The sequence below is a fragment of the Mercurialis annua genome, linkage group LG1-X, assembly GCF_937616625.2.
Source record: "Mercurialis annua linkage group LG1-X, ddMerAnnu1.2, whole genome shotgun sequence".
Classification (NCBI taxonomy): Eukaryota; Viridiplantae; Streptophyta; class Magnoliopsida; order Malpighiales; family Euphorbiaceae; genus Mercurialis; species Mercurialis annua.
Window position 1 is genome coordinate 2391267 of NC_065570.1, and position 25333 is coordinate 2416599.

At 35.6% G+C, this 25333-nt stretch overlaps 4 protein-coding genes and 1 pseudogene across 4 annotated transcripts; 3 read left to right on the forward strand and 2 right to left on the reverse strand.

The window, feature by feature from the left end:
* Positions 1 to 738: 738 nt before the first annotated feature.
* LOC126665588 (uncharacterized) lies at positions 739 to 3270 on the reverse strand (annotated as a pseudogene).
* A 1495-nt stretch (positions 3271 to 4765) lies between these two features.
* On the forward strand, positions 4766 to 7690 carry LOC130014451 (B3 domain-containing protein Os01g0234100-like). The gene is made up of 7 exons (XM_050358195.2): positions 4766 to 4935; positions 5040 to 5108; positions 5282 to 5313; positions 5415 to 5577; positions 5655 to 5861; positions 6487 to 6577; positions 6687 to 7690. The coding sequence occupies exons 1-7, from the start codon at positions 4906 to 4908 to the stop codon at positions 7418 to 7420; spliced, it is 1326 nt and encodes a 441-aa protein (XP_050214152.1). The 5' UTR covers positions 4766 to 4905; the 3' UTR covers positions 7421 to 7690.
* Positions 7691 to 9998: 2308 nt separating this feature from the next.
* Positions 9999 to 13401, forward strand: LOC126665405 (B3 domain-containing protein Os01g0234100-like). Its single transcript, XM_050358194.2, has 7 exons — positions 9999 to 10205; positions 10309 to 10377; positions 10969 to 11000; positions 11098 to 11260; positions 11339 to 11545; positions 12164 to 12254; positions 12356 to 13401. The coding sequence occupies exons 1-7, from the start codon at positions 10176 to 10178 to the stop codon at positions 13087 to 13089; spliced, it is 1326 nt and encodes a 441-aa protein (XP_050214151.1). The 5' UTR covers positions 9999 to 10175; the 3' UTR covers positions 13090 to 13401.
* A 1634-nt stretch (positions 13402 to 15035) lies between these two features.
* Positions 15036 to 16338, reverse strand: LOC126673844 (F-box protein SKIP27-like). The gene is made up of 4 exons (XM_050368152.2): positions 16226 to 16338; positions 15852 to 16138; positions 15686 to 15760; positions 15036 to 15602 (listed from the first exon to the last, which is right to left on the reverse strand). Exons 2-4 carry the CDS (start codon positions 16092 to 16094, stop codon positions 15366 to 15368), a joined length of 555 nt encoding a protein of 184 aa, XP_050224109.1. The 5' UTR covers positions 16095 to 16138; positions 16226 to 16338; the 3' UTR covers positions 15036 to 15365.
* A 6328-nt stretch (positions 16339 to 22666) lies between these two features.
* Positions 22667 to 25069, forward strand: LOC126665596 (uncharacterized). The gene is made up of 3 exons (XM_050358430.1): positions 22667 to 23146; positions 23189 to 24316; positions 24428 to 25069. Exons 1-3 carry the CDS (start codon positions 22667 to 22669, stop codon positions 25067 to 25069), a joined length of 2250 nt encoding a protein of 749 aa, XP_050214387.1.
* The last annotated feature ends 264 nt before the right edge of the window (positions 25070 to 25333 follow it).

The window sequence follows — 25333 nt, forward strand, 5'->3', positions numbered from 1 at the left end:
TGTTTTCCATCATATAATATCTGCTTTCTTGGTACCTAGTTCTAGATTTACTTTACAAGTTGAATTTCTTCTTTAGAAAAATAACCTAAAGATATGCCATAGTCGAATGCTCGAATGTGTAACTTTACAAACACTTTCCCCATGGTTGGAGGATGTAGCCCACAAACAATTAGGGGTATGCATTCGGTTCAAGTCAAATTGAATCTAACCGAAACTTCACTTTTTTCAAAAATCAAATCAAACCAAAATTTTCAAAACAAACTGAACTGAACTAGTCGGATCAGTTGTTTATTTTTTCTGTGTTATCAGCTGTTTTGGCTCGGTTCACTAAAACATAACTGAATTCTACTACATCCAAACTGAACCGAACCTAACAAAAAAACGTTTTTATAATATCAAACCGAACCAAATTTACTGGTTCGGTTTGGTTAGCTGGTTTGGTTTTTGCACACTCCTACAGACCTAAATGACTCGTCAAATTTGGTCAAAAGGTAAATGTTTCACATTAATCAACATCATAAATCGCAAACAAGAACATTAAACCAAAAAGATTAACTCATGTTACCTACCATTTTCTAAGTGTTTAAAGGAACAATGCTACGAACCTTAGCATTAAGCTCTGGAAACAATTATTTTATTTCTAAGAACATAAGAATTAGCTGCATTAGATCCTCATCATTCTACATTAGACTAAAGCTACATCTTCTAAGAGATGCACACAGCTATATAGAAAGAAAATGGAAGAACAGCAAAGGAAGATGGATTATATATTTATTCCATATTCTAACAAGTCAAGAACAAAGTAAGACGCTTCTCTGAATGGAACAAAGTTTTAACAATGACGGGATAAACTACCATAAATTTTTAATTATATACACCTTCGACTCCTGGTCATTTAGGTCATATTTGGGGAATCAGCAGTTTCGTCCTTATTTACTCATAAACTTCTTTTAACATACACCTCCAACTCCAGCCATTCATATTTGTAGAATCAGAGGTTCAGCTTACTTGCAAAGGTGAAACAGGTTCATGCTAGACAACTCGCTTTTTGGTCCATTTATTGTATGAATAAAAGAGCAGAAACAGACCATTGAAAATCAGTGTTACCTTGTATGAAGAAGTTTATCCCCCTCGGAACTTTCCAAATGTCCGTTGCCAACTGTTGCAAGGATATTACATTATCACCTTACTGACATGGTATATGGATAAAAAGAGCAGAAACAGACCACTTGATAACCTGATAAAGCTCCTTGATTTTTCTCTGAAGACCCGGTATATGAAGGAAAAATTTCCCCAGAACAAGGGGTAGAGCTGGATCTACGGTTCAGCTCCTCCAAATATTTCCAGGAATCAGCTTCATCCAGTTCAGGAAATATAATCTTGCAAAATGAACCAATGCATCAGCCATCATAATCTGCAGCATACCAAGTTAAAAATAGCATAACTTTCAACAACTAACCTGATCAAATTTTTCATCTGAACCAGGCACAGCAATATTTACTGTCAAAAAATTACAGCGCCATGATAAAACCACAATCTATTAGAATATATATGAATATCACAGATGGAGTTATAAACTCACGACATTAAAAATGTGTATAACAGAATACCAAACATATTTTTTCACCATCGGCTGGAAATACGTAGCCTGTTTTATTTGTACGGAACAACAATTGCATTGAACTTGGAAATATCACGACGGCAATCTGTTTGGTGATAAAGGAGTTAGCAATAAGATATCATATAAACAGGTGAATGTGTTACTACTGAGCAACTATACCTTATGGAATTTTGCAAATGGCTTCAATTTATGTCTGCGTGCACCCTTAAAAAAATTGTTTTGATCAATGATGCAATTGCAAGAAGTCCTAGCCGCCCTGGATATTAGTACATCAGCCATTGCATTCGCTCGACTTATATAACGATCATAGTCTTCACCGCAATTGTAGGTAAAGGGAACCTTCATCTGATACAGAACATGATTGGTTCCAAGCAGCACATAACGCTTTTCAGGATACTCTTGCACCCAGGCCTCCGCCCACATACTCTTACCCGAAGCAGGTAAACCCACCATCATCATTACTTCACAATCTCTTGTATCAGATAAAACAGGCCCCATTATTGCATCTCCATCATCAAGAGCTAAATCCCAAGGTTTATATCCGTATACAGGAACAAGACCATCTACAACACTGAATTGAAACTGAACCACAACATTTTTCAATAGAACATGAGGAAAAAGGGCTGAATTCCATTAAGACCCATTCTTAGGGAAATTTAGCACTCTGAAATCTGTCGGACCAGTTTCAAAAATTCTTGCATATCCCGAACATTTTCCATTTTTGTAGAATCTTACAGTACCTATTCGTTTACGATCAAGATTAACCGCACAAAGAATGGTATCTCCAACCTCAAGCGTAAATCCAAACTTTTGACCACAATCTAAAAAATTGCCATCTTCAGAAAAGTTTCCAATTCCCCCAGCCGCATAGCTGTTATGAGTCTCCCCAAGGTTTTCCACTGGACACTCTCCTCTTGAGATGCCCACAATACAGGCATGTTGCCGATCTGGAGGAGTATCTCCCATATTAACTGGCTAAGTTGAGATGACTTTGCAACTGAAACAATACTTCCCTCCTGTTATTCCAATATGTGCACAAGCGCCAGACCAGCAATAAGCAAATCCCGCCTCATGAAGAGCAGAGCCCTTAAGACCATCATCATCAATATTCAAATCTGGAAAATAATTGCATCCATACAATAAAATGAAAAATTCGACGATCAGACACCTAGAGAAAGGACACATAATTCATCAACTTATAATTCGCATGCATGCATACATAGTCCTTATATAGAATAAACCATTAGCAAAAGCAAGACAATTACTTCTATGAAAATATGTTAGCTCCGGTGTGATAATTTAATATGACTTTAAAATTGAAAGAAGTGAATAAGAACTCAATGAAGAAAGATACATCTACTGTAAGGTCTAAACATCAAAAATTGATTAGTAAAAAATCGAATTTAAGGGAAGTCTTGCATGTGCCTAGACTGATTAGCTTATTGCAAAATGGTAACATTTCTTATTAACTTATCAAGTAAATCTTCTTACACTTCAATACAATAAACAAACTAGCCACCAGTTAAAAAGGTCAAAATCTGCAAGAATTACAATTTTGTTCTCGAAAACCTTATATAATTGCTAGATTTTGGTTCTTCAAGTAAAATCGGGACAAAATGGCATGATTTTGCAACAATCGAACTCCAACTATCTCACGCAACGGTTATTCCACGTCATTTTTACAACAAGATAATCATTTCTTTATTTTCTTATCATTAAATATGTCTAACATGAAAAACGCCTGATTAGTTAATTTGCTGCACCGATAATTTGTTCGGAACAAGAAATATTTTAACAACCTGCACTAAACATATTCATTTCCTCATTTCAATTTATATTCCACTCCATCACAAGAAAATAAACATCTAAAATCAAAGTATAATCACTCTCACACTACATAAAAGCAAGAAAATAAATATATAACCGATCACGTATCAAACATCAATAATTATAAAATGCATAACTTAACAAGCAGGTAATACAAAATGACATAAACTGAAAACAAAAACAAAGAGAAAACCTAAATTGCAATCCGCGGGATTGAGAACGACGCGCTTTTTCGGCGGCTGTGAATTAGGAGAATCAGAGTTGGTAGCATCACTGATTCTTTGTTTTTTGGACTCGGATGACTCAGATTGTTGTTGAGTATAAGGATCGCGATCGCGTCGCGTGGAATTGGAGGCGGAAGCCATTGGTGAAAATGAAGTGGATGCCATTTGTTTGTTCATTCTTCTGTTTTGGTAACAAAAGTGGCGAGGGAGCTGGGAGCGCCAAATTTGCAGGAGTCAGGACAAAAGAAAATAACTGAATGGAAGCGTCGTCGTTTTGTGATCAAGAAGTAAAATAGTTTCTTTAAGCTTATTAAAGTTTTGAATATAAAATAATTTTGAATGTTCTAATAACTTTTTAGCATAATGATAATTAAACTAAATTTACATAATAATTTAATGAGTTAGTGAATTTTTTTGTGTTTTTCTAATTTTATCATATAAAAATTCAGCCTTTCATTTTTGTGAAATTTATAGCCTAAATGCCTTATTCAATATCGTTTTGGATTTAATCGACATCGTTTTTGCAGAAAAATGCCTAACACACTTTTAGGCTATAAAATGAAAAGTTCGCAAAGGTAGAAAAGTATAATGCCGTGTTTGGTAAAGACGCTTAAATCATACAAAAAGTGAAAACATTTTATGGTAATAACCTTAATTTATTTAATAAATTGTTATAAAAAAGTTCATATTGTTCAAAAATATATTTTTATAATTAAATAATCTAAACATAAAATTATATAAAATCTTTGTCGCCTGAGTATGAATTTAAATACGAAGTACAATCACAACACAAATGACACGTCTATGTTTTATATCTCAAACGAGCTCTCCGTCTCCCCGATAATAAAAAAATTCATTTAAATTTAAATTTTTCAAATTTTTAATATTTTAATTTTTACAGTAATTATAAAGATATTAAAAATTACTATTTTTTTTAATCTAAAACACTATTTTAATCTTCATATCAAAATTTGTTGTCTTTATGAAAATATAGGCTTGAATTTTGAAGTATAGAAATAAAAAAATCAAATTCAAAAAAATACAGAATGGGTTAATTCCATATTTAAATTGAACGGTCTTTTCACCTTCTCTTCAATGTCAGGAGAACATTTTGTTCTACACACATATACACTCACTCAACACTTTTTAGTTTAAAAAAAGTTTAAACTTTTGAATTCCACACTCCCTCTAAAATAACTTCACTGTTCTGTTTCTCTTCTGGGTTTTGCTCCTATGACTGTTGTTCATCCAAAAAAACTCCAGGTTTTTTTTTCTTGAAGTTAATTTATGATTCATTGTTCATTTGGTGCATGTTAATGGGCTCCATTTATTTTTTCTAATTTGGGTTTTGTTCATTGTTTTTGCAGGAGCTGACTAAGCGAGCAAGACCTCGGAAAATGGTCAAGGATAAACTTCTTAGTATTACTTACAAACCAGTGAGTTTCATTACTCATTTCTTTATTTTTGTGTTCTGTTTTTGATCATTTTAATTAATTTATTTTTCTTTTTAGGATTATTGTTACGAAATTTCTCCACCTTTTTTTTGCTTTAAAATGATTAAAAACTTGTGAGGTTCAATTGATGTGAATGATGACTAATTAATGACCAGGTATCATGCAAAAATCCTATAAAGTCTGAAAGGTAAGTGAGTTCAGTTAAAAAGTATGCGATTCTCGAGTACATACTATACGAGGAGTTCAGTTAAATATGCTGTAACGATTCTGTTGTTGCTCTTACCTTAGTGACAAATGCAAGCGAGAAACAAATGAAAGCATTTATGATAACGACGAACTCAGGCGTTACGTAATGCAACGAGCAAAAGAAGTTCAAGCTAATCTACCACCTCAATTCCCTAGTATGATAAAATGTATGCTGCCTTCTCATGTTACAGGAGGTTTCTGGCTGGTGAGTGTTTTTTTTCTCCATGTCGAAATGCATGTGTTCTGCGTTTTCACATATTAAGCTAACATTCGGAATGATAGGGTCTTCCTAGAAAATTTTGTGATGAGCATATGCCGATACGAGACACAATGATGGAGTTGGAAGATGAGGATGGAGTATGCTCTGAAGCAAAATATCTTACAGCAAAGGTAGGCCTCAGTGGTGGATGGAGAGGTTTCTCCATAGCTCATAAGTTAGTGCAGGGTGATGTAGTGATTTTTCAACTAGTCAGGCCGGCTAAATTCAAGGTACTAGTTTGATACTTTCTTTGCATGTATAAACATGATCTCTCAATACATTTTTGTTAAATTGATGAATTGTTATAAAATCAGAAGTTAAAAGGGAGTCAAATAAGATGGCATTCTGTAGAATATGGAAAACAATCGTAGTTCAACTGATTTAATTCGGATCCTTATTGTGCGTGAAAAAGACAATATATATGCAATTTAGATAGTTCATTTTGGAGTGAATTGAACGAATGGCATCTAATTTAATGATCAAAATCTATTATGGTTACATTAGTTTATATTTCCTAAACTATAATCAATTCTGTTTATTGACTAAGTAGTTGCTGGAAATCTCACATCGCACACTTGATGACGTTTTGGTTCCCAATATTTAACAAGACAGAGTTATTGTGCCAAAATCCATATAGAGGCTTGAGAATTTGGCTAGCATAGCCGAATTTAACTAGAATTATAGTTCAGTGAGAATGTGTTAACTAGAATCATCTCTCTTGATTTCTTCAAAGGTTCATGATTTAGCATGTTGTATTGCTTATATAATCTTATCACATTTAGACGCGAAGTGTAACTGTAACTTGTTTGTTTGATTGGAAATTCTCTACTTACTTAATATTTTCCCTCTCGTAAGGTTTACATTGTGAGAGTAAAGGGTTCCGAAGAGGTAGATGTTGCTCTTGGTCTGTTACAATTGGAAGGTTGCCTGAAGGAAGCAAGTCCTGGTAAGTTGTTTAAGGCTTTAAGCATTTAGCTGAACTAAGTGGCACCTGTAATTTAAAAATCTGCCAAAATGATTGCAAAACTTATCCACTCCTATGGTTAATTCTAAAGTTCAATCAGAAAATGCGGTTGCGACTATAGAATATCTCAAGGCAGAGCCAGTCTCAACGTGCAGTCTAGAACTCGACTATCAAAATAATGCGATGATGGATGCTGGTACTGACATTGGGTCCACATCGGAATATTATGACGATGAAAGTCATGATCTTGGCTCTGGTTTACTTGATGGAATCAGATTATCTGAATCTGCTATTGATTTTAAGGAGGTGAAAAGTTTCGAGGACTTCAACATTCTGAACAACGGTTTGGTTATAAACCCTGAGTTATCCAAATACTTACAGTACAAGTATTACAACCTTTGCTGCGGCAATAAATCATTTCTTCATGAGCATCTTATCGAGGGCCTTAACTCAAAGTTAGCTGCAGGAGTAATGGCAGAGACTAGTAACATCGCTGATGCAATTCGAGCTTCCAAGCTTACTACACCGCTAGACAGTTTCATTACTTGGAAGAACACATTGGAAGCATTCAAGAAACTAGGAATGAACGTTGATTTCTTGATTGAACGGTTGGATCAGCTAATGAACCTTGCCGATAAGCCAAGGAGATATAAAGTACTAACCGACAGAAAACTTTCTGCAGAAGAAAGGAGGAGAACTCTTGAAACCCAGCTTTTCGAAATAGAAGAGGAAACTAATAGAATCGACATTGAGCTTCAGCAGTTGGGGGAAAACAGGGAGAATCACGAGCTTATGTTCCGGGAGGTGGTTGAAGCCCCATGGTGAGCGTTCGAGCGTAGTGCTTCTGTATAGTTTTGTAGCGGAACGGGAGTTTATGCTTCTGCTTTTTTTTGGAAAGGTCAGGAATTTGTGTTCTAACACATTCTGAAATGTTCATTTGTGCTGGTGTATATGTATAGCACATGAACTGATCATTTTTTGAAAGGAAAATACTAGGCAATAGTCAATGTTCTAACATAGAGGATTTTCTACAGAGAAATCGTAGTATGTTAGCAATATATTTGCTGTCAAGTTTTTTGAGTTGTTTATGGCAGATATTGTAATTGCTGCATATACTAATAGTAATAGAGATCAGTAACCTGTGTTTGAAGTTGTTCATTGTGTTTGCTTTTGAAGGTGAAAAGGAAGTTCAGAACTCAATGAAGAATTCAATGATCAGACACCTAGAGAAAGGACTCATAATTCATCAACTTATAATTCGCATACATAGTCATTATTTAGAATAAACCATTAGCAAAAGCAAGACAATTACTTCTATGAAAAGTATGTTAGCTACGGTGTGATATTTTAATATGACTTTAAAATTGAAAGAACTGAATAAGAACTCAATGAAGGAAGATACATCTACTGTAAGGTCTCTATACATCAAAAATTGATTAGTAAAAAATCGAATTTAACGGAATGTGCCTAGACTGATTAGCTTATTGCAAAATGGTAACATTTCTTATTAACTTATCAAGTAAATCTTCTTACACTTCAATACAATAAACAAACTACCCACCAGTTAAAAAGGTCAAAATCTGCAAGAATTACAATTTTGTTCTTGAAAACCTTATATAATTGCTAGATTTTGATTCTTCAAGTAAAATCGGGACAAAATGGCATGATTTTGCAGCAATCGAACTCCGACTATCTCACGCAACGGTTATGCTATGTCATTTTTACAACAAGACAATTATTTCTTATTTTCTTATCATTAAATATTTCAACATGAAAAACGCCTGATTAGTTTGCTGCAGCGATAATAAACATCTAAAGTCAAAGTATAATCACTCTCACACATAAACGCAATAAAATAAATATACAACCGATCACCTATATCAAATATCAATAATTATGAAATGCATAATTTAACAAGCAGGTAATACAAAATGACATAAACTGAAAACAAAAGCAAAGAGAAAACCTAAATTGCAATCCGCGGGATTGAAGCGCTTCTTCGGCGGCTGTACATTCGGAGAATCGGAGTCGGTAGCATCACCGATTCTTGGGTTTTTGGACTCGGATGACTCAGATTGTTGTTGAGTAATAGAAGTGGGAATTGGGATTCTCTCAAGTTCAAATGAACTTGAGGAGGTCATGTTCACGATCTACACCGTTCATTGTAAAATGAACGGTGCAGATTAATTTGATTAAAATTTTACTTTTTTGATCTACACCGTTCATTTTATATTGAACGGTGTAAATCGTGAACATGACCCTCTCAAGTTCATTTTGAACTTGAGAGAATCCCAATCCTAGAAGTGGCGAGGGAGCTGGGAGCGCCAAATTTGCAGGAGTGGCGAGAAACAGGACAAATGAAAATAACTGAATGGAAGCGGTGTCGTTTTGTGATCACTGGCTTATATGAGTGAAATTGTTAAGAGTTTTAATAACTTTTCAGCATAATTTTATAATTTTAAACTAAAAATCTATTAAATCTGTAAATTTTGATTATATTCTATAAATTTATAATAGAACTTTTATAATATTAAAATTGGACTATTTAAAAATAAACGCACAATTTTTTTAAAGTATGTAATGAGTAATATATTATATAAAATGTGGTATTTTATATTTTATTTTTAAAAAAATTAATATTATATAGTTATTTTCGGCTATTGGAACTTGAAAGTTTTTGTGACTGACGAGATTGAGCTACGAGTTGTCAATACAAGAAATTCTTAGGTAGACTCGGTCTACCACGTCATCCGTAAACCAAACCTATCACATTATGACACATCATTACAATGATGACAATCTTGTAATATTACTATTCAAATGTGTAAATAAGTAAAAAACGAATTTACAAGATTGCCATCATTTTAATAACGTGTCATAATATGATAGGTTAGTCTACGGATGACGTGATAGACCGAGTCTATATAAAAATTTCTCCAATAAAAAGATAGTAATTAAATCACCATAAATGTAAAAGGTCAGATTTTATCATGTAAATAATTTCAAAAAGGTTTGATTAAAACAAATTCAAAAAGGGCAACAAAATATTCTTAAGTAAACATACAATTTTTGCTTCATTTTACACATAGACTTTGAGCATCCGAAAAATTATGAACAATACAACATCAAATTTATAACAATGATATGCAAGATGTTAAGTTTTAATTAATAAGCTTAAATCGCTATAAAAATTAGAAACAAAGAACATTGTCTAATATTTTAATTAATTATATATTGTTTTAATCAACATTTATTTTATGTGAATAAATAAATAAAATCAAATTTTTCCGTCTTTAAAATACATACTCGAAGATTTTATACTTTTTTAAGTATAGCAATAAACAAATTAAATTCAAAGAAAAAAAAAGGAGCGTTAATTCCATATTTAAACTAATCGGGTCTTTTCACCTTCTCTTCAATGTCCGACATTTTCTTCCACTGTTTTTTCTACACTCGCACACACACAAACACACTTTTTAATTAAAAAAAGTTTAAACTTTTGAAATTGCACACTCCCTCCATAATCTGTCATAACCTCAACAAAGTTCACTGTTTTGTTTCTTCTCTGTGTTTTGCTCCTATGACCGTTGTTCAGCCAAAAAAACTCCAGGTTTTTTGTTCTTGGCTCTTATGATTCGTTGTTGTTTGTTTAATGCATGTTAATGGGTTCCATTTGTTTTTACTGATTTGGGTTTTGTTTTATGTTTTTGCAGGAGCTGACTAAGCGAGCAAGACCTCGGAAAATGGTCAAGGATAAACTTCTCAGTATTACTTACAAGCCAGTGAGTTTCATTACTTATTTCTTTATTTGTTTGTTTTAATTTATCTTGTGATTTTTGTGTGTGTTCTGTTTTATTAGTCATTTTAATTAATTTATGCGGTTTTTTCGATTTAAGCATAATCTGCAAAATGTCAAACCTCGCATTCTAAACTTTTCAAACATTTCATTGTATAGTCCACTTTACGTTTTATGCAGAAATTTCCGTAAAAATGATGTCGTGTTTGGCCGTGTGAATGACCGAAACGATGTGGTATAAGGCACTTTGGCTATATATGCCACAAAATGAAAGGTTGTTATATATGGTGCTATGTTTTCTAGATTATGCTTAAATCGAAAAAAAATACGAAAGGTGTTGATATATAGTAACAGTAACCTTTCTTTTTATAGTTGTTGTTTCTGATCCTAGAAAAGGCAAGAAAATGAATTGCCTCCTAACTGTTTGTAAAACTGCTTTAGGTTTTTGAATTTTTTTTTTTGAAAATGCATTGTTCTTGGATATTAGAATTAATTGTTGCTTATGGTTATTTTGCTTTAAAATGATTAAAAACTTGTGAGGTTCAATTGATGTGAATGATGACTAATTCATGATCAGGTATCTTGCAAAAATCCTGTAAAGTCTGAAAGGTAAGTGAATTCAATCGAAGAGTATGCGATTTTCGAGTACATACTAGGAGTTCAATTGGACTATACTATAACAATTCTTTTGCTGCTCTTACCTTAGTGATAAATGCAAGCGAGAAACAAATGAAAGCATTTATGATAACGACGGACTCAGGAATTATGTGATGCAACGAGCAAAAGAAGTTCAAGCTAATCTACCACCTCAATTCCCTAGTTTGATAAAATATATGTTGCCTTCTCATGTCACAGGATGTTTCTGGATGGTGAGTATTCTTTTTCTCCTTGTCTAAATACATTCTTGCATTTTCGCATAATTAATAGGCTAACATTCTGGATGACAGGGTCTTCCTAGAAAATTTTGCGATGAACATATGCCAATACGAGACACAATGATGGAGTTGGAAGATGAGAATGGAGTATGCTCTGAAGCAAAATATCTTACAGCAAAGGTAGGCCTCAGTGGTGGATGGAGAGGTTTCTCCATAGCTCACAAGTTAGTGCAGGGTGATGTAGTGGTTTTTCAGCTAGTGAGACCGGCTAAATTCAAGGTACTAGTTTGATGCTTTTCTTTGTATGTAGACATTTTTGTCATATTGATGAATTGCTATACAATCAGAAATTGAAGGGATATAAATGTGATGGAATTCTGTATAAATTGGAAAACTACAGTAGTTTAACTGAGTTAATATGGTTCCTTATTGTGTGTGAAAAAGACAATAGAGATACAATTTAGATAGTTAATTTTGGAGCTAATTGCACAAATGGCCTTTAATGTATTATGTAATGATTACATCTCTTATGATTACATTAGTATATTTTGTCTAAACTATAATCAATTCAATTTATTGACAATGTTTTTACTGAAAATCTTACATCGCATGCTTGATGACCTTTTGGCACCCAATATTTAACAAGATGCCTTAGTTAGTGTGCCAAAATCCATATAGAGGCTTGAGAATTTGGCCAGCATTGCCAAATTTAACTAGAATTATAGTTTAGTGAGAATGTGTTAACTAGAATTATCTCTCTCTTGATTTCTTCAAAGGTTCATGATTTAGCATGTTGTATGCTTATATAATCTTATCGCGTTTAGATGCGAAGTGTAAATGTAACTTGTTTGTTTTGATTGGAAACTATCTACTTACTGCTATCTTCCCTCTCGTAAGGTTTACATTGTGAGAGTAAAGGGTTCCGAAGAGGTAGATGTTGCTCTTGGTCTCTTACAGTTGGAAGGTTGCTTGAAGGAAGCGAGTCCTGGTAAGTTCTTTAAGCATTTAGCTGAACTAAATGGTAACTGTAATTTAAAAATCTGCCAAAATGATTGCAAAACTTATCTACTCCTATGGTCAATTCCACAGTGCAATCAGAAAATGCGGTTGCGACTATAGAATATCTCAAGGCAGAGCCAGTGTCAACGTGCAGTCTAGAACTCGACAATCAAAAGAATGCGATGATGGATGCTGGTACTGACATTGGGTCCACGTCGGAATATTATGAAGATGAAAGTTATGGTCTTGGCTCTGGTTTACTTGATGGAATCAGATTATCTGAATCTGCTATTGATTTTAAGGAAGTGAAAAGTTTCGAGGACTTCAACATTCTGAACAACGGTTTGGTTATAAACCCTGAGTTATCTAAATACTTACAGTACAAGTATTATAACCTTTGCTGCAGCACAAAATCATTTCTTCATGAGCATCTTCTCGAGGGCCTCAACTTAAAACTAGCTGCAGGAGTAATGGCGGAGACTATTAACATCGCTGATGCGATTAGAGCTTCCAAGCTTACTACACCGCTAGACAGTTTCATTACTTGGAAGAACACATTGGAAGCATTCAAGAAACTAGGAATGAACGTTGATTTCTTGATTGAACGGTTGGATCAGCTAATGAAACTTGCCGATAAGCCAAGGAGATATAAAGTACTAACCGACAGAAAACTTTCTGCAGAAGAAAGGAGGAGAACTCTTGAAACCCAGCTTTTAGAAATAGAAGAGGAAACTAATAGAATCGACATTGAGCTTCAGCAGTTGGGGGAAAACAGGGAGAATCACGAGCTTATGTTCCGGGAGGTGGTTGAAGCCCCATGGTGAGCGTTCGAGCGTAGTGCTTCTGTATAGTTTTTTAGCGGAACGGGAGTTTATGCTTCTGATTTTTTTGGAAAGGTCAGGAATTTGTGTTCTAACACATTCTGAAATGTTCATTTGTGCTGGTGTATATGTATAGCGCATGAACCGATCATTTTTGGAAAAGAAAATACTAGGCAATAGTCAATGTTCTAACATAGAGTATTTTCTATAGAGAAATTGTAGTATGTTAGCAATATATTTGCTGTCAAGTTTTTTGAGTTGTTTATGGCAGACATTGTGATTGCTGCATATACTATTAGTAATAGAGATCAGTAACCTGTGTTTGAAGTGGTTCATTGTGTTTGCTTTTGAAGGTGGCAAGAAAGTTCAGAACTGAATCTATGCATTGCATGGTTCACCAACCGGCCGGTTTGGTTTGGAATCGATGGTTCATAATTCAACATAAAATTGAACCAGCCGGTTCAAAATGTTTTTATCATTTTTTTTGTACTTTAAAATAAGAAAAATTAAAATACATCCTGATAATATGTATAATGCTTTGCAAAGCATTTTGGTTCTAATTTCTAAATTTTGATTTTTCAAAATCAAGTAAAATTAGGACAAAATGGCATGATTTGCAATAAATGATGTGATATGAACTAATATGAAGGTAGAAAGGAAACAGACTTTGTCATTTTATTCTCTGACTAGTTATCCTACTCTTAATTCATTGAACTAAAATTTGTTTGATGGATTTTGTAACATTAAGCAACAGATTTAATAAATTATTAACTTATCTATTCAACATTTATTTTCATTACACATTTGTTATCTTAAAAACCTTTAATAGTTTCAATTTCATTTCATTTTATGCTAAACTAGTTCAAGAGAACTTTAATGGTTATAATTCACATTTCACCCTCTTTCATGATCATATGAAACGCTTGTCACGTTATTCGTAGACAAAACTAATAATATTAAAACATATTATTGAATGCGTACAATTTTTTAATAATTTAATATCAGTTCTATCCACCGACCGACATAGTCTACTTTAAAATTTCTCTGGATTGAAGTAGTTGATCACTTGATCCTCTTTTTTATCATCAGGCTCATATAGCTCTAAATCAAACCAGACAGCTCAGCTACCAATTCCAAATAATTTATGAACTTTCCATATATACTCCTACTATATGATTATTAATGTTCCTAATACTTGTTAAGGTAAAGTATCAAATTTCATTAATGCATAATCGAATCTTTAATCCCCTACTTAAGTTGAGTACACCTGGAGCTTAACAATTTCCATTTCTGATAATTTTACTTAAGAATATTAATGAGTTTGCAAGCAAAAATCTTAACTAAGATAGCATATTCTTTTAAATTGGATATTTCTTACTAATGCTTGCCTCCAATATTCTACACAAAATATTTTACTTCCATGTATATTAGTTCTTCTTCCACATCTCATTGCTAAACATACGCTTTAATTGCTCTCTCTTCCCTTAAATTGCTAAAATAATATAGAAAGCTAAAATTTATATTTTAAATTGCACTTTTTTATAATTTTAATTTCATTTAACCAAAAATAAAAACATAAAAATTATGCGTGTTCTAAAGTTATTTAATTTTTCATAAAATATATATTAATTTATTCATTTGTTCAATGGTAAAATGATCTAACATAAAATGTCTAGAAAATAATAGAAATATTTAGACAAGAATTCATAAATAACACCTTTTATAAAAATTGATAAACAAATACACTAACTATTTTTTCGCAAATCGATAAATTGACTGAAATCTGATGATATGAAAACTAAAATTGATCATGTCATTCACAAGTCAATATGAACTAGTTTTACCAAATGTTCGTGAGTTTAATTCTACGAACATTAAAAGAAAAACAATATACTAAAGAGCGATTAAATTAGTAAAAACAAGTCTATCAACTATTTAAACGTTATACGTAAACAAACCGAAACAATATACGAGACATTGTTCTTTATTTTATGCCGAATTTACATAATCAAACTCGTAATTTATCGAACCAAAAGGGCATAGATTGCCCTAAAATAAATATATTGTACACTAACAAAGATACAAACAAGCCAATCTAAATCTTCAATGGAAAGTGTTGAAGAATAAATTAACCTTTAGCCCGTAAAGATTCTTGCCATGTACACAAAACTACCCAAAAACAAAGATCTGATAAAAAGAACTATCAAATCTCCAATTTCCCCCTCTTCTCTATCTACAATTAACTTCAAATTCGTGTTATATACAAAACAAAACAAAACCTACTCTGTTTCTCCTCTGTTTCCATGAAGAACCGTCCCGAAAGAAGCGAATAAATCAACCGATACATCGGATAGATCTTCCCAGTTGAATGGAGACTTAAAATTCCGTTGCTTTGGCGCATTTGGAACTTTTAACTCATCAAAATCGCTCTGATTTTCTAAATCGAACGGACTTAAATATTTTCGAGTCTTTTTCGGTGTATTGTAGGCGAAATGACATTCTTTAGCCACCAAAGTCTGTAAATAAAATCAAAATCAATAACAGTTCAAAAAAATTAACAAACTCTAGGAACTAAAATGAACATTTTAATTAAACTTACAGCTTCTCTAATTGCTGTAGATACATGAAAAAGCTGCTTTAAATCATCATGATCAACTCCACATATAATCCTAATCTGCAAATCAAATAATTAAACATTAGATTCAAAGCATAAAAACAAATTAATTCAAGCTAAATTAATAATTTAACTAAAATTTAAAACTAACCAGAATCTCCTGAGGCAAGCTTTCAATTAAAGATTTCTCATCAGGCTCGAAACAACGAAGCTTCGGAGTTTTAATAGGCGAATCCGGAACTAATAATTCGACATCCTCATTAGAAATGACAATCCTTTTCCTCCCGAAACTACGCGTAAATCTCACGCAACCTAATCGCTTCAAAGCTTCTTCATTTTCGTATCCAGCGCCACGGCTTAACTTCATTGAATTGCATCTCTTTCCCAAAGCCATAGTTCAATAAATAAACTAAAAAATGATGATCTTGTGTTATAAATCTGCATTGAATTCAAAAATATTTCATTAGATTAGAGATAAATATGAAAATATATGAGCAAATCTTGAAGATAAGAGACAATACAAACCTTGAAAATTTTAAAAAATTTGATTTGATTTGATGATATTGTACAGCAGTAGTGTTGGTGTTAAGGTAAATAGTTTTTAAAGACAGAACCGTGTTTCAGTTTTGTTTTGAAATATGTTAAGTGGGCGCTTATATAGCGTGTTCTAATCTCTTAAAATATTTTATTACTTTTTTTACAGTAAAAAAAGGCAAAAATCGACGCGGTTAACGCCAGAAAACACTGGGGGTTTCCATAAAATATTTTTTACCCTCGTGTGGGGATTAAAGTTATCCTTTTGGCGGTTAAAAAAATAAAAAATAATTTAAAGAGGGAAAACTAGCCGTTTGAAATGGAACACGTGGAGGAAGAGGAGAGGGTGTGGGAGTTAGGAAGCAACTGGTGGGCTGCTTTGGGGTGATGACGTGGCGATGGTCGGTCCAAGTCGGCTGCCGTTCGGTGTCGTCTTTGACACGCTTTTGTGTTGATCTTAATGTGCCTTTTGCTTTGGGATTTGTCTATAGTGACAGGTGAAACGTGGCTTTGAACTGTCATTGCAGTGGGTATTACTACACGTGGCAGAGTATTGTTGGTGCGGTGATATAAGAAATGCACTGAGGATATGTGGTTGGAAAGTTGTTAAACTAAATTACATTTATTATTAAACTTAATTAATTTGAATGGAGACTTAAAGTTGTTAAACTAAAATAATTTAAATGAAATTACGAGTTCAAACCGCATCTATACGTGTAATTGTTTAAAATTTAAGATTAAAATTTTATTTTTTATTTTTTAAATAATTGGGGAGGAGGAAGTGCTTTTTGAAGGAATTGAATCCATGACGTTGACAGTTTATTGTTCAGCGTTTATATCATTTGAGTTATAACTCGTTGATAAAATTTTATTATCCGACTCTACTATATATTAGCTTGAACAAAAAATATTTAAAAATGTAATTTCATAGGTAAAATATGTCAAAAACATCTTGTATATAAAAAAAATATAAAACTGGTATCACTTCTCTCATAAACATAATACAAAATTTATGTCATTTTATTATAGATGTGATATAAGAATGTAACAAATGATAGACTTTTTTATGTGTTGGGATTTCACTCAAAATGTATAACTTTTTAACAAATGCATATGGATTAGGTATTGTTTTTTTCCTATTAACGGCGATTAGGTACTGATGGAGTAAGTGGATAAGGTATAGATTCAAGAAGTTTATTTATTTAAAGTAAAAAATTTATGTTTGAATCGGATTGTCGAATTTAGGTTAGAAACCTGCGACTCTAAACCGAGTGTTTATCCCACACAACAGATGTGCCGCGCCATTTTTACAACAAGCTAATAATCATTTGCGGTAGGAAATCTTTATTTATTACTTATTTTTTTTATCATTAAACATTTACACATAACTAACGCCTCATTGGTTTGTTGCACGAATGACGTGGCGCAACCGTTGCGTTGTATAATTATTCCTCTAAACCTGAACAAGAGTATACTGCTTCATAAATATAAAACCGGCGCGAATCCGATTCCCACTCTAAATTAAACCAGTATTAGTTAGATTTAATCGATCAAGTTTTGGTTCGGTTCATGGTTAGAACCGGACCTTTTGCCACCTCTAAGAATGTTTATGAGAATGAGAAAGAAGTGGTTGAACGGTGCCGTATGGTTAGTTTAGTTCACTTTATTGTTTGACTAAAGATCCAAAACGACGGCTGAAGTGATGACCGTTAATCCGGAAGTTGAATGAGTCAACAACACGTCAAAACTTTTTAATTTAGGCTTTTGTAAGATTGATGATGGTAACAAAATTAAGACAAAGTAAAGCAGGCATAAATTTTATTTGTCGATAATTTTGATGTGTAATCAAAATATTCTTATTTAAATTTTCTTATAAAATATATAAAACAATAATATTTTTAATAAAAACGTATATAATTTTTTTATTTATGTATAACTAAAATGATCAAAATTATTGAGTTTATTTGTAATTTTAACATTTTCGTTAAAAAAAACTGCATATTTCACAAGTAAATATAAATAATGCATTATCATTACAATTTTAAATAGTAAAATTTTTAATTACTTTTTAGCATATAATAAGTGAAACATAAATTATGCCTATATATTAAATAATTTTAAATTATTTATTTTTGTAATTTTCAGTAATTTAAATTTTTGTAAATATATTTTTATTTTTTTTTTATTATTGTAGTATATAGCTCTACATTATCTTACTTTTACATTTATGGATGTGACCATTCAATGATACATTTATATTTCATTTAATAAAACAATTCATATGAGTAATATTGATACTTTATAAATCCATTCAAGATATTAATTCTGATATTAATACACTTTCTTTTTTATAAAATAAAAAACAGAGACTTCATTTAACTTTATTGAAGTAAAAAAAAAATACTTTTCAATAGAATAATTTTTTTTATCAAATTAATAGTGTAAGGCTTCAATTTATAGTAATAAATGTAAGTGATTGAAAATCAAAAAATTAAAAGTTTATAAGGTGAAAAATGTATATTTTTTTATCATTTTGACACAATATGATTAATGGATAAATTCCACTAGAAGCTAATGTGTTAGGGATCTATAATTGTAAAGTCACCTCTTTTCACACATTACATGTCATTATCGAATTAAAAAATGCATGCTATGTTCCTTAACATGGAAGCTTAATTGTAAAATTAAAACATTTCTTCCTCTAATTATTAGAACTCAATCATAGAGAATAAAACCACATGCTCAAAAAGTGGTATTCCCAAAAGAAAGAAAGAAAAATAATTGAAAGGATAATGCCAAATGGATTCATAGAAAACTTTATATAATAATTTTATTATTTAATAATAAATTAAATGTCAATATGAAACTAGCATGTGAAAACATAATATTCATACAATTAAAATATTAAGAGTTAAGATATAAATTTTGATACCGCCCTAATAATATTAGAACTCCAAGCATCGCCTAACAAATGCTATGCTCGCCCAACGGGTCTCCAAACCTCCCATCCTCGGGCGAACTCATCCAGGTCTGCCATCTAGGCGACCTCATCCACTCCGTTCCCTGACACCCACTACCCGGGATAATCGGGAACGTGCCTTCACCATTATCACTAATCGTGGGACAAACCCACGATTTACCAGATAACAACCGCCTTAAACTCATTATAAAAGGAAGCCACCGAATGCTGAGAAGGGTAAGCACAAAATCAGAATTAAATACTCTTACACTCATTTACCTTCCAAAAAACCCTCTCTGACTTAAGCATCGGAGTGGCTTTCAGGCTGAGCAAGCCTGAGGTCCTTTGAGCTTATATTTGTTACTTGTGCAGGAAAAACAGTACGGGCGACCCTTTAAGATCGACCTGTATCATTTGGTGCGGTGAACGTGGAACTTATCAGTTTCGTCGTTCCTTTTAGATACTTTTTCAGAATTTGCTTTTTCAAGAATGGATCCCCTACAAGATAACACTCTACCAGCTACCAACAGAGAAGACAGGGAAACAGAACCACCGGCCCTAAATCTGTTCCCCCAACCAGCGAAGAAGGAGAAACCAGCGACCCCCTGGCGATAAGACAGACGGTACCTCCGATAGCCATAGCACCTGATGAAGAGCCAATCAACAACCAAGCAATGTTCAAGGCTTTCCTAGAAATCACCAGTCTACTCAAAGACATCAAACAGAGTATCTCGTTAAAGTCGCCGGAGCAGGGATCAGCGAAATCACCAGTGCAGAAGTCAACGTCAACTATGGACAAGGGAAAAGAACCGATGCGAGAGGAAGGTGCCCCGGAAAACTCCGCAAAGAAACAAAACGCCCCCATAGTAATTCCAGATGAAGAACGTTGGATGGATGAACAACACACCCTCAAAGGCGGAGAAGAGCATCTGGAGGAAAAAGTCCGCCAAGTCATGAGCAGGCTTGGAATAAGATGTGAAGACGTAGACATCTCTCTTCGAAGTGACTCACCACTTGCAGATTTCATCATCTCTCACGAGTTCCCTACAAAGTTCAGATACCCTCCAAATTTGGAATCATACGATGGAACAGGCTGTCCCAAGAGCCACATTCACAAATTCCAAGCGGTGATCAATGTTCAGACAAACTTAGATCACGTACTATGCAAACTTTTTCCTACTACCTTAAAAGGTCTGGCGCAGGAATGGTACCAGAGTTTAAAGCCAGGATCAGTGCTGACGTTCAAACAATTCTCAGGACTTTTCCAGGCTAGATTCGTAGCATGCATCCCTCAAAAGAAGCTGTCCACAGACCTGCTGGCCATCATGCAATGGGAAGGAGAGACACTCAGGAAGTATGTAGAAAGATTCAATAAGGAGGCGATGCAGATAGAAGACCTGAGCCAGGAGATCGCCTACACAGCATTACTCAATGGAACTACCAACTCCGACTTACGAAAGGAGTTGTTGGCTAAATCACCAAAATCATTTACCACACTGATGACCATCGCACATACACAGATCAGAGTGGATGATGGCCAGAGGGAGATAGAGAATCGCCTCGGACGGGTAGAAGAACGAACGTTTACAGAAAGAAGAAATGGGGACAGATCGCCCACAGGAAAGAGGTTCGGAGAAAAAGGCAACGACCATTTCAGAAATAAAAGGAAAAAAGACGAAGATAGGCGATATACGCCCCTGAACACAACCAGAACCAACGTACTGTTTTGGGTAAAAGACAGCCGAGAGAAGGTCAGATGGCCGAGGAAGATGAACGCTGCATCAGCCAGCAAAAGAGACAACAGCAAATACTGCGAATTTCACAGAGACAACGGCCACACCACAGATGAATGCTGGCACCTGAAGGAGGAGATAGAGAAGCTGATAGAAAGGGGATCTCTTTCCCAGTTCGTAAAAAGGGACACCGAAGCCAGAGAGACGGAATCAGAAAGAAAGAAAGAGCGGAAAGAAGAAACCGCCAGAAGACCCAGGCCAGAGCCAGCAGGCGTAGTTAACGTAATAATGGGCGGATCAACCGGAGGAGACAGCAATACTACAAGAAAGAAAGCTGCAAGAACAGTCTACTCAGTTAGCCCAGGTGCACCAAATGCTAAGAAATTCAGAAGCGTATCTTTTTCGGAGGGCGATAGTCATGGCTTATCAGTCCCCCATGAGGACGCCCTGGTTGTCAAGGGGCGACTCAACAATTTCGAGGTATCTCAGATGCTTGTAGACACGGGAAGTTCGGTAAACATGATCACAATGGAGGTGTTCGGCAGAATTGGACTCAAGAAAGAAAATTTGACACATGTCTCTACTCCACTGGTGGGACTAGGAGGCAAATCTGTACAGGTGGAAGGATCACTGGAGATAAACATCCAACTGGGGGATGGAGAGATCTACAAAGAGATCCGAGCAGAATTCATGGTGGTCAATATGGACTTTGCATACAACGCAATTCTCGGAAGGCCACTTTTGCACGATACGTGCGCATCCATTTGCATGAGGTACCTACTGATGAAAATCCCAACCAGAGAAGGCGATGCCGAAATCAGAGGATGCCAAAAGTCAGCCAGAGAAGCATACTTTACAGCTCTCAGGAAAGTACATATAACCTTGCCAGTACTAACAATGGAACCTCCAGAGAAGAAGGAAAGGGCGGAGCATTATGGGCGAACCGCGAAAATCGAATTATCCCCAGGAAAGGAGATAGAAGTGGGAGATGAGCTAGAAGAAGAAATCAAACGATCTCTGACAGAAAACCTCAGATCGCTTGGAGACTCCTTTGCCTGGACAACAGACGAACTGATCGGAGTAGACCCGGACGTCATATGTCATCGGTTAAACATAGCGACCGACGCGAAGGCAGTGATACAGAAGAAAAGAAGGCACTCGCCCGAAAAACAACTCGCCATCGCAGAAGAGGTCGCCCGGTTAAAAGCAGCAAACGTGATCAAGGACGCCTATTACCCCAAATGGGTAGCAAATGTGGTGATGGTAAAAAAGTCCAATGGCACTTACCGAATGTGTGTGGACTTCACAGATCTGAATAAAGCATGTCCCAAAGATAGTTTCCCGCTCCCACACATTGATCAGTTAGTAGACTCCACAGCAGGTCACGCCCTCTATACATTCCTAGATGCCAAGGCGGGATATCATCAGATACCCATGGCACCTGAAGACCAGGAGAAGACGGCCTTCATAACGGACCAGGGATTATTTTGTTACAAGATGATGCCCTTCGGTCTGAAGAACGCAGGAGCCACATATCAGCGACTGGTGAACTCAATATTCAGAGATCAGATCGGGAAACACATGGAAGTTTATGTGGACGACATGATCATCAAAAGCATCTGAGCTGAAGACCACCCAACAGATGTGAAGATAGTCCTAGAGACGCTAAAGAGATACCAGCTAAAACTCAATCCGGAAAAGTGCGTATTCGGAGTACCGGCAGGCAAGTTCTTGGGATACATGGTCTCTCAGCGGGGTATTGAGGCTAACCCAGATAAAATCGAAGCGGTCTTAAAAATGATGCCGCCACGGAGCATACATGAAGTCCAGAAGCTCAACGGCCGGATCACGGCTCTAGGTCGGTTCATGTCCTGCTCGGCAAAACGATGTCTACCTTTCTTCAAAACCCTGAAACAGATCAAGAACTTCACATGGACAGCAGAATGCCAGCAGGCGTTTGAGGAATTGAAAAGCTTCCTATCCTCGCCCCCACTTTTGGCGAGACCAGATCCGGGCGACGTGTTATATTTATACATCTCTTGCTCTGACGAAACAATAGCAGGAGTATTGGTATCGGAAAAAGGAGGAGAACAATACCCGATCTACTACATTAGCAAAGTACTCAGAGATGCGGAGCTAAGATACCCGAAGTTGGAAAAGCTGGCGCTGTGCGTATACACCGCCACCATCAAGCTCCGACATTACTTCGAAGGACACCAAGTCATTGTATGAACCGACCAACCATTACGAAAAATCCTCCAGAAGGCGGAGACAAGTGGACGCATAGCAGAATGGGCCGTCAAAATAGGAAGCCTGGGCGTTATCTATGAAGCTCGAAAAGCACTGAAAGCTCAAGCACTAGCCGACTTCTTCGCAGAATTAACATTCAAAGAACCCATGGAGAACAAAACGACTCCCTGGGAGATACACGTCGATGGAGCAGTTTGCGGAGAAGGAGCGGGGATCGGAGTCGTGCTCAAAGGACCAGGAAGAATCCAAATGGAATACTCAGCAAGACTCGAATTTCCAGCTTCCAACAATGTTGCGGAATATGAGGCGCTGATAACAGGGTTGCAATTATGCGAAGAACTCAACATCTCCGAAGTCCAGATCTATAGTGATTCGCAACTGGTCGTGAACCAAGTCTCAGGGAACTTCGAAGTAAAAGAAGCTACATTGAAGAAATACGCCAAGCAAGCCAAAACCTTCTTTGCCGATAATGGGCGATCCTGGTCGTTACAGCAAATACCCAGAGCAATGAATGGAAGATCAGACGAATTGGCAAAGTGGGCAGCAACAAAGAATTACGACTCAATGAGAAACATCCCTCATGAAATCAAACGACAGCCTAGCTTTCAAGAAGAAATTGAAGAAGGCGAAGTACTGATGGTAGAAGGGGAAGAAACCTGGATGACCCCCCTCACAGCATACCTGGCTAATGGAATACTCCCCGAGGATAAGAAGGAAGCCAAAAGAATAATAGTACTATCATCAAAGTTCGGAATATACAACGGCCAGCTGTACAAACGGTCATTCACCCATCCCTGGCTAAGATGTGTGAACAAAGAAGAAGGAGAGTACATCATGAAAGAATTACATGAGGGGACCTGCGGAGCACATGACGGAGCATCAACACTGGTCAGGAAAGCACTGCTACAAGGCTATTATTGGCCCACGATGAAGGAACAAGCTACAACGCTAGTAAGGGGATGCTGGCCTTGCCAGCAACACGCCTTGGTACCGAGAAAGCAAGCTTCAGAAATGAAACCCATCGGCAGTGCATGGCCGTTCGCCCAGTGGGGTATGGACATCCTGGGACCTCTCCCTTTAGCCACAGGACAACGGAAGTTCCTGGTAGTGGCAATCGACCACTTCACCAAGTGGATAGAGGCAGAACCACTGGCAAAAATCACCCAACAACGCATAACTAACTTTTTCTTTAGATCTATCTTGTGCAGGTTTGGAATACCGAAGGTGCTGATCACAGACAACGGAAAGCAGTTCGACTCAGCAAAGTTTAGAAAGTTTTGTGCCGAGTATCAGATCGACCTAAGGTTCACTTCGGTTTACCATCCACAATCAAATGGGCAAACCGAAGTGGCCAACAGAATCCTACTGGCCGGACTAAAAAGAAGACTAGACGAATGCAAAGGAAGATGGGTAGAAGAACTCTACAGCGTCCTATGGAACTACCGTACCGCCCCTAGAGAATCAACGGGCGAAACTCCATTCGCCCTAGCCTATGGAACGGAGGCTGTAATTCCTGTAGAGATCGGCGCACCCACGCCAAGGACAGAAGACAACCAGCTAAACCTAGAAGAAAACGAAGAAGAGCTCATGAACAATCTGGATCTCCTGGTTGAAAAAATCAACAGATCAGACATCAGGATGGAAGCCTACAGACAAAAGACGGCCAAATATTTCAACAGCCATGTAAAGAAAAGAAAATTCAAATTAGGCGACCTCGTCATGCGAAAAACCGAAGTCAAAAAAGGAGAAGCAGGAAGCGGAAAACTGCAGCCAAACTGGGAAGGACCTTACACCATCAGCGAGGTCATTAAAGAAGGAACATTTAAACTCACTAACTCCATGGGAAGAATCATACCAAGGACATGGAACGCCAACAACTTGAGGAAAATTTAGTGACAATGGATCACCATCCGACATGATTAGTTATTCCTTAAGAATTAACATAATTAGTCAAGCGATGTTTAGTTTCAATATTGTATTTCAATTCCTCAAAGTGATGTTTAATCACAGCATTGTGTTTCAATTTCTACAAGTGATATTTCATCACGCTATTGTATTTGAATTTATGCAAGTATTTTAATTTACCCTTGCTCGGACAAGGAATTTCCACAGATATCGTCTCTTTACCGTAATTACTGATTACTTAAAATATTTCCA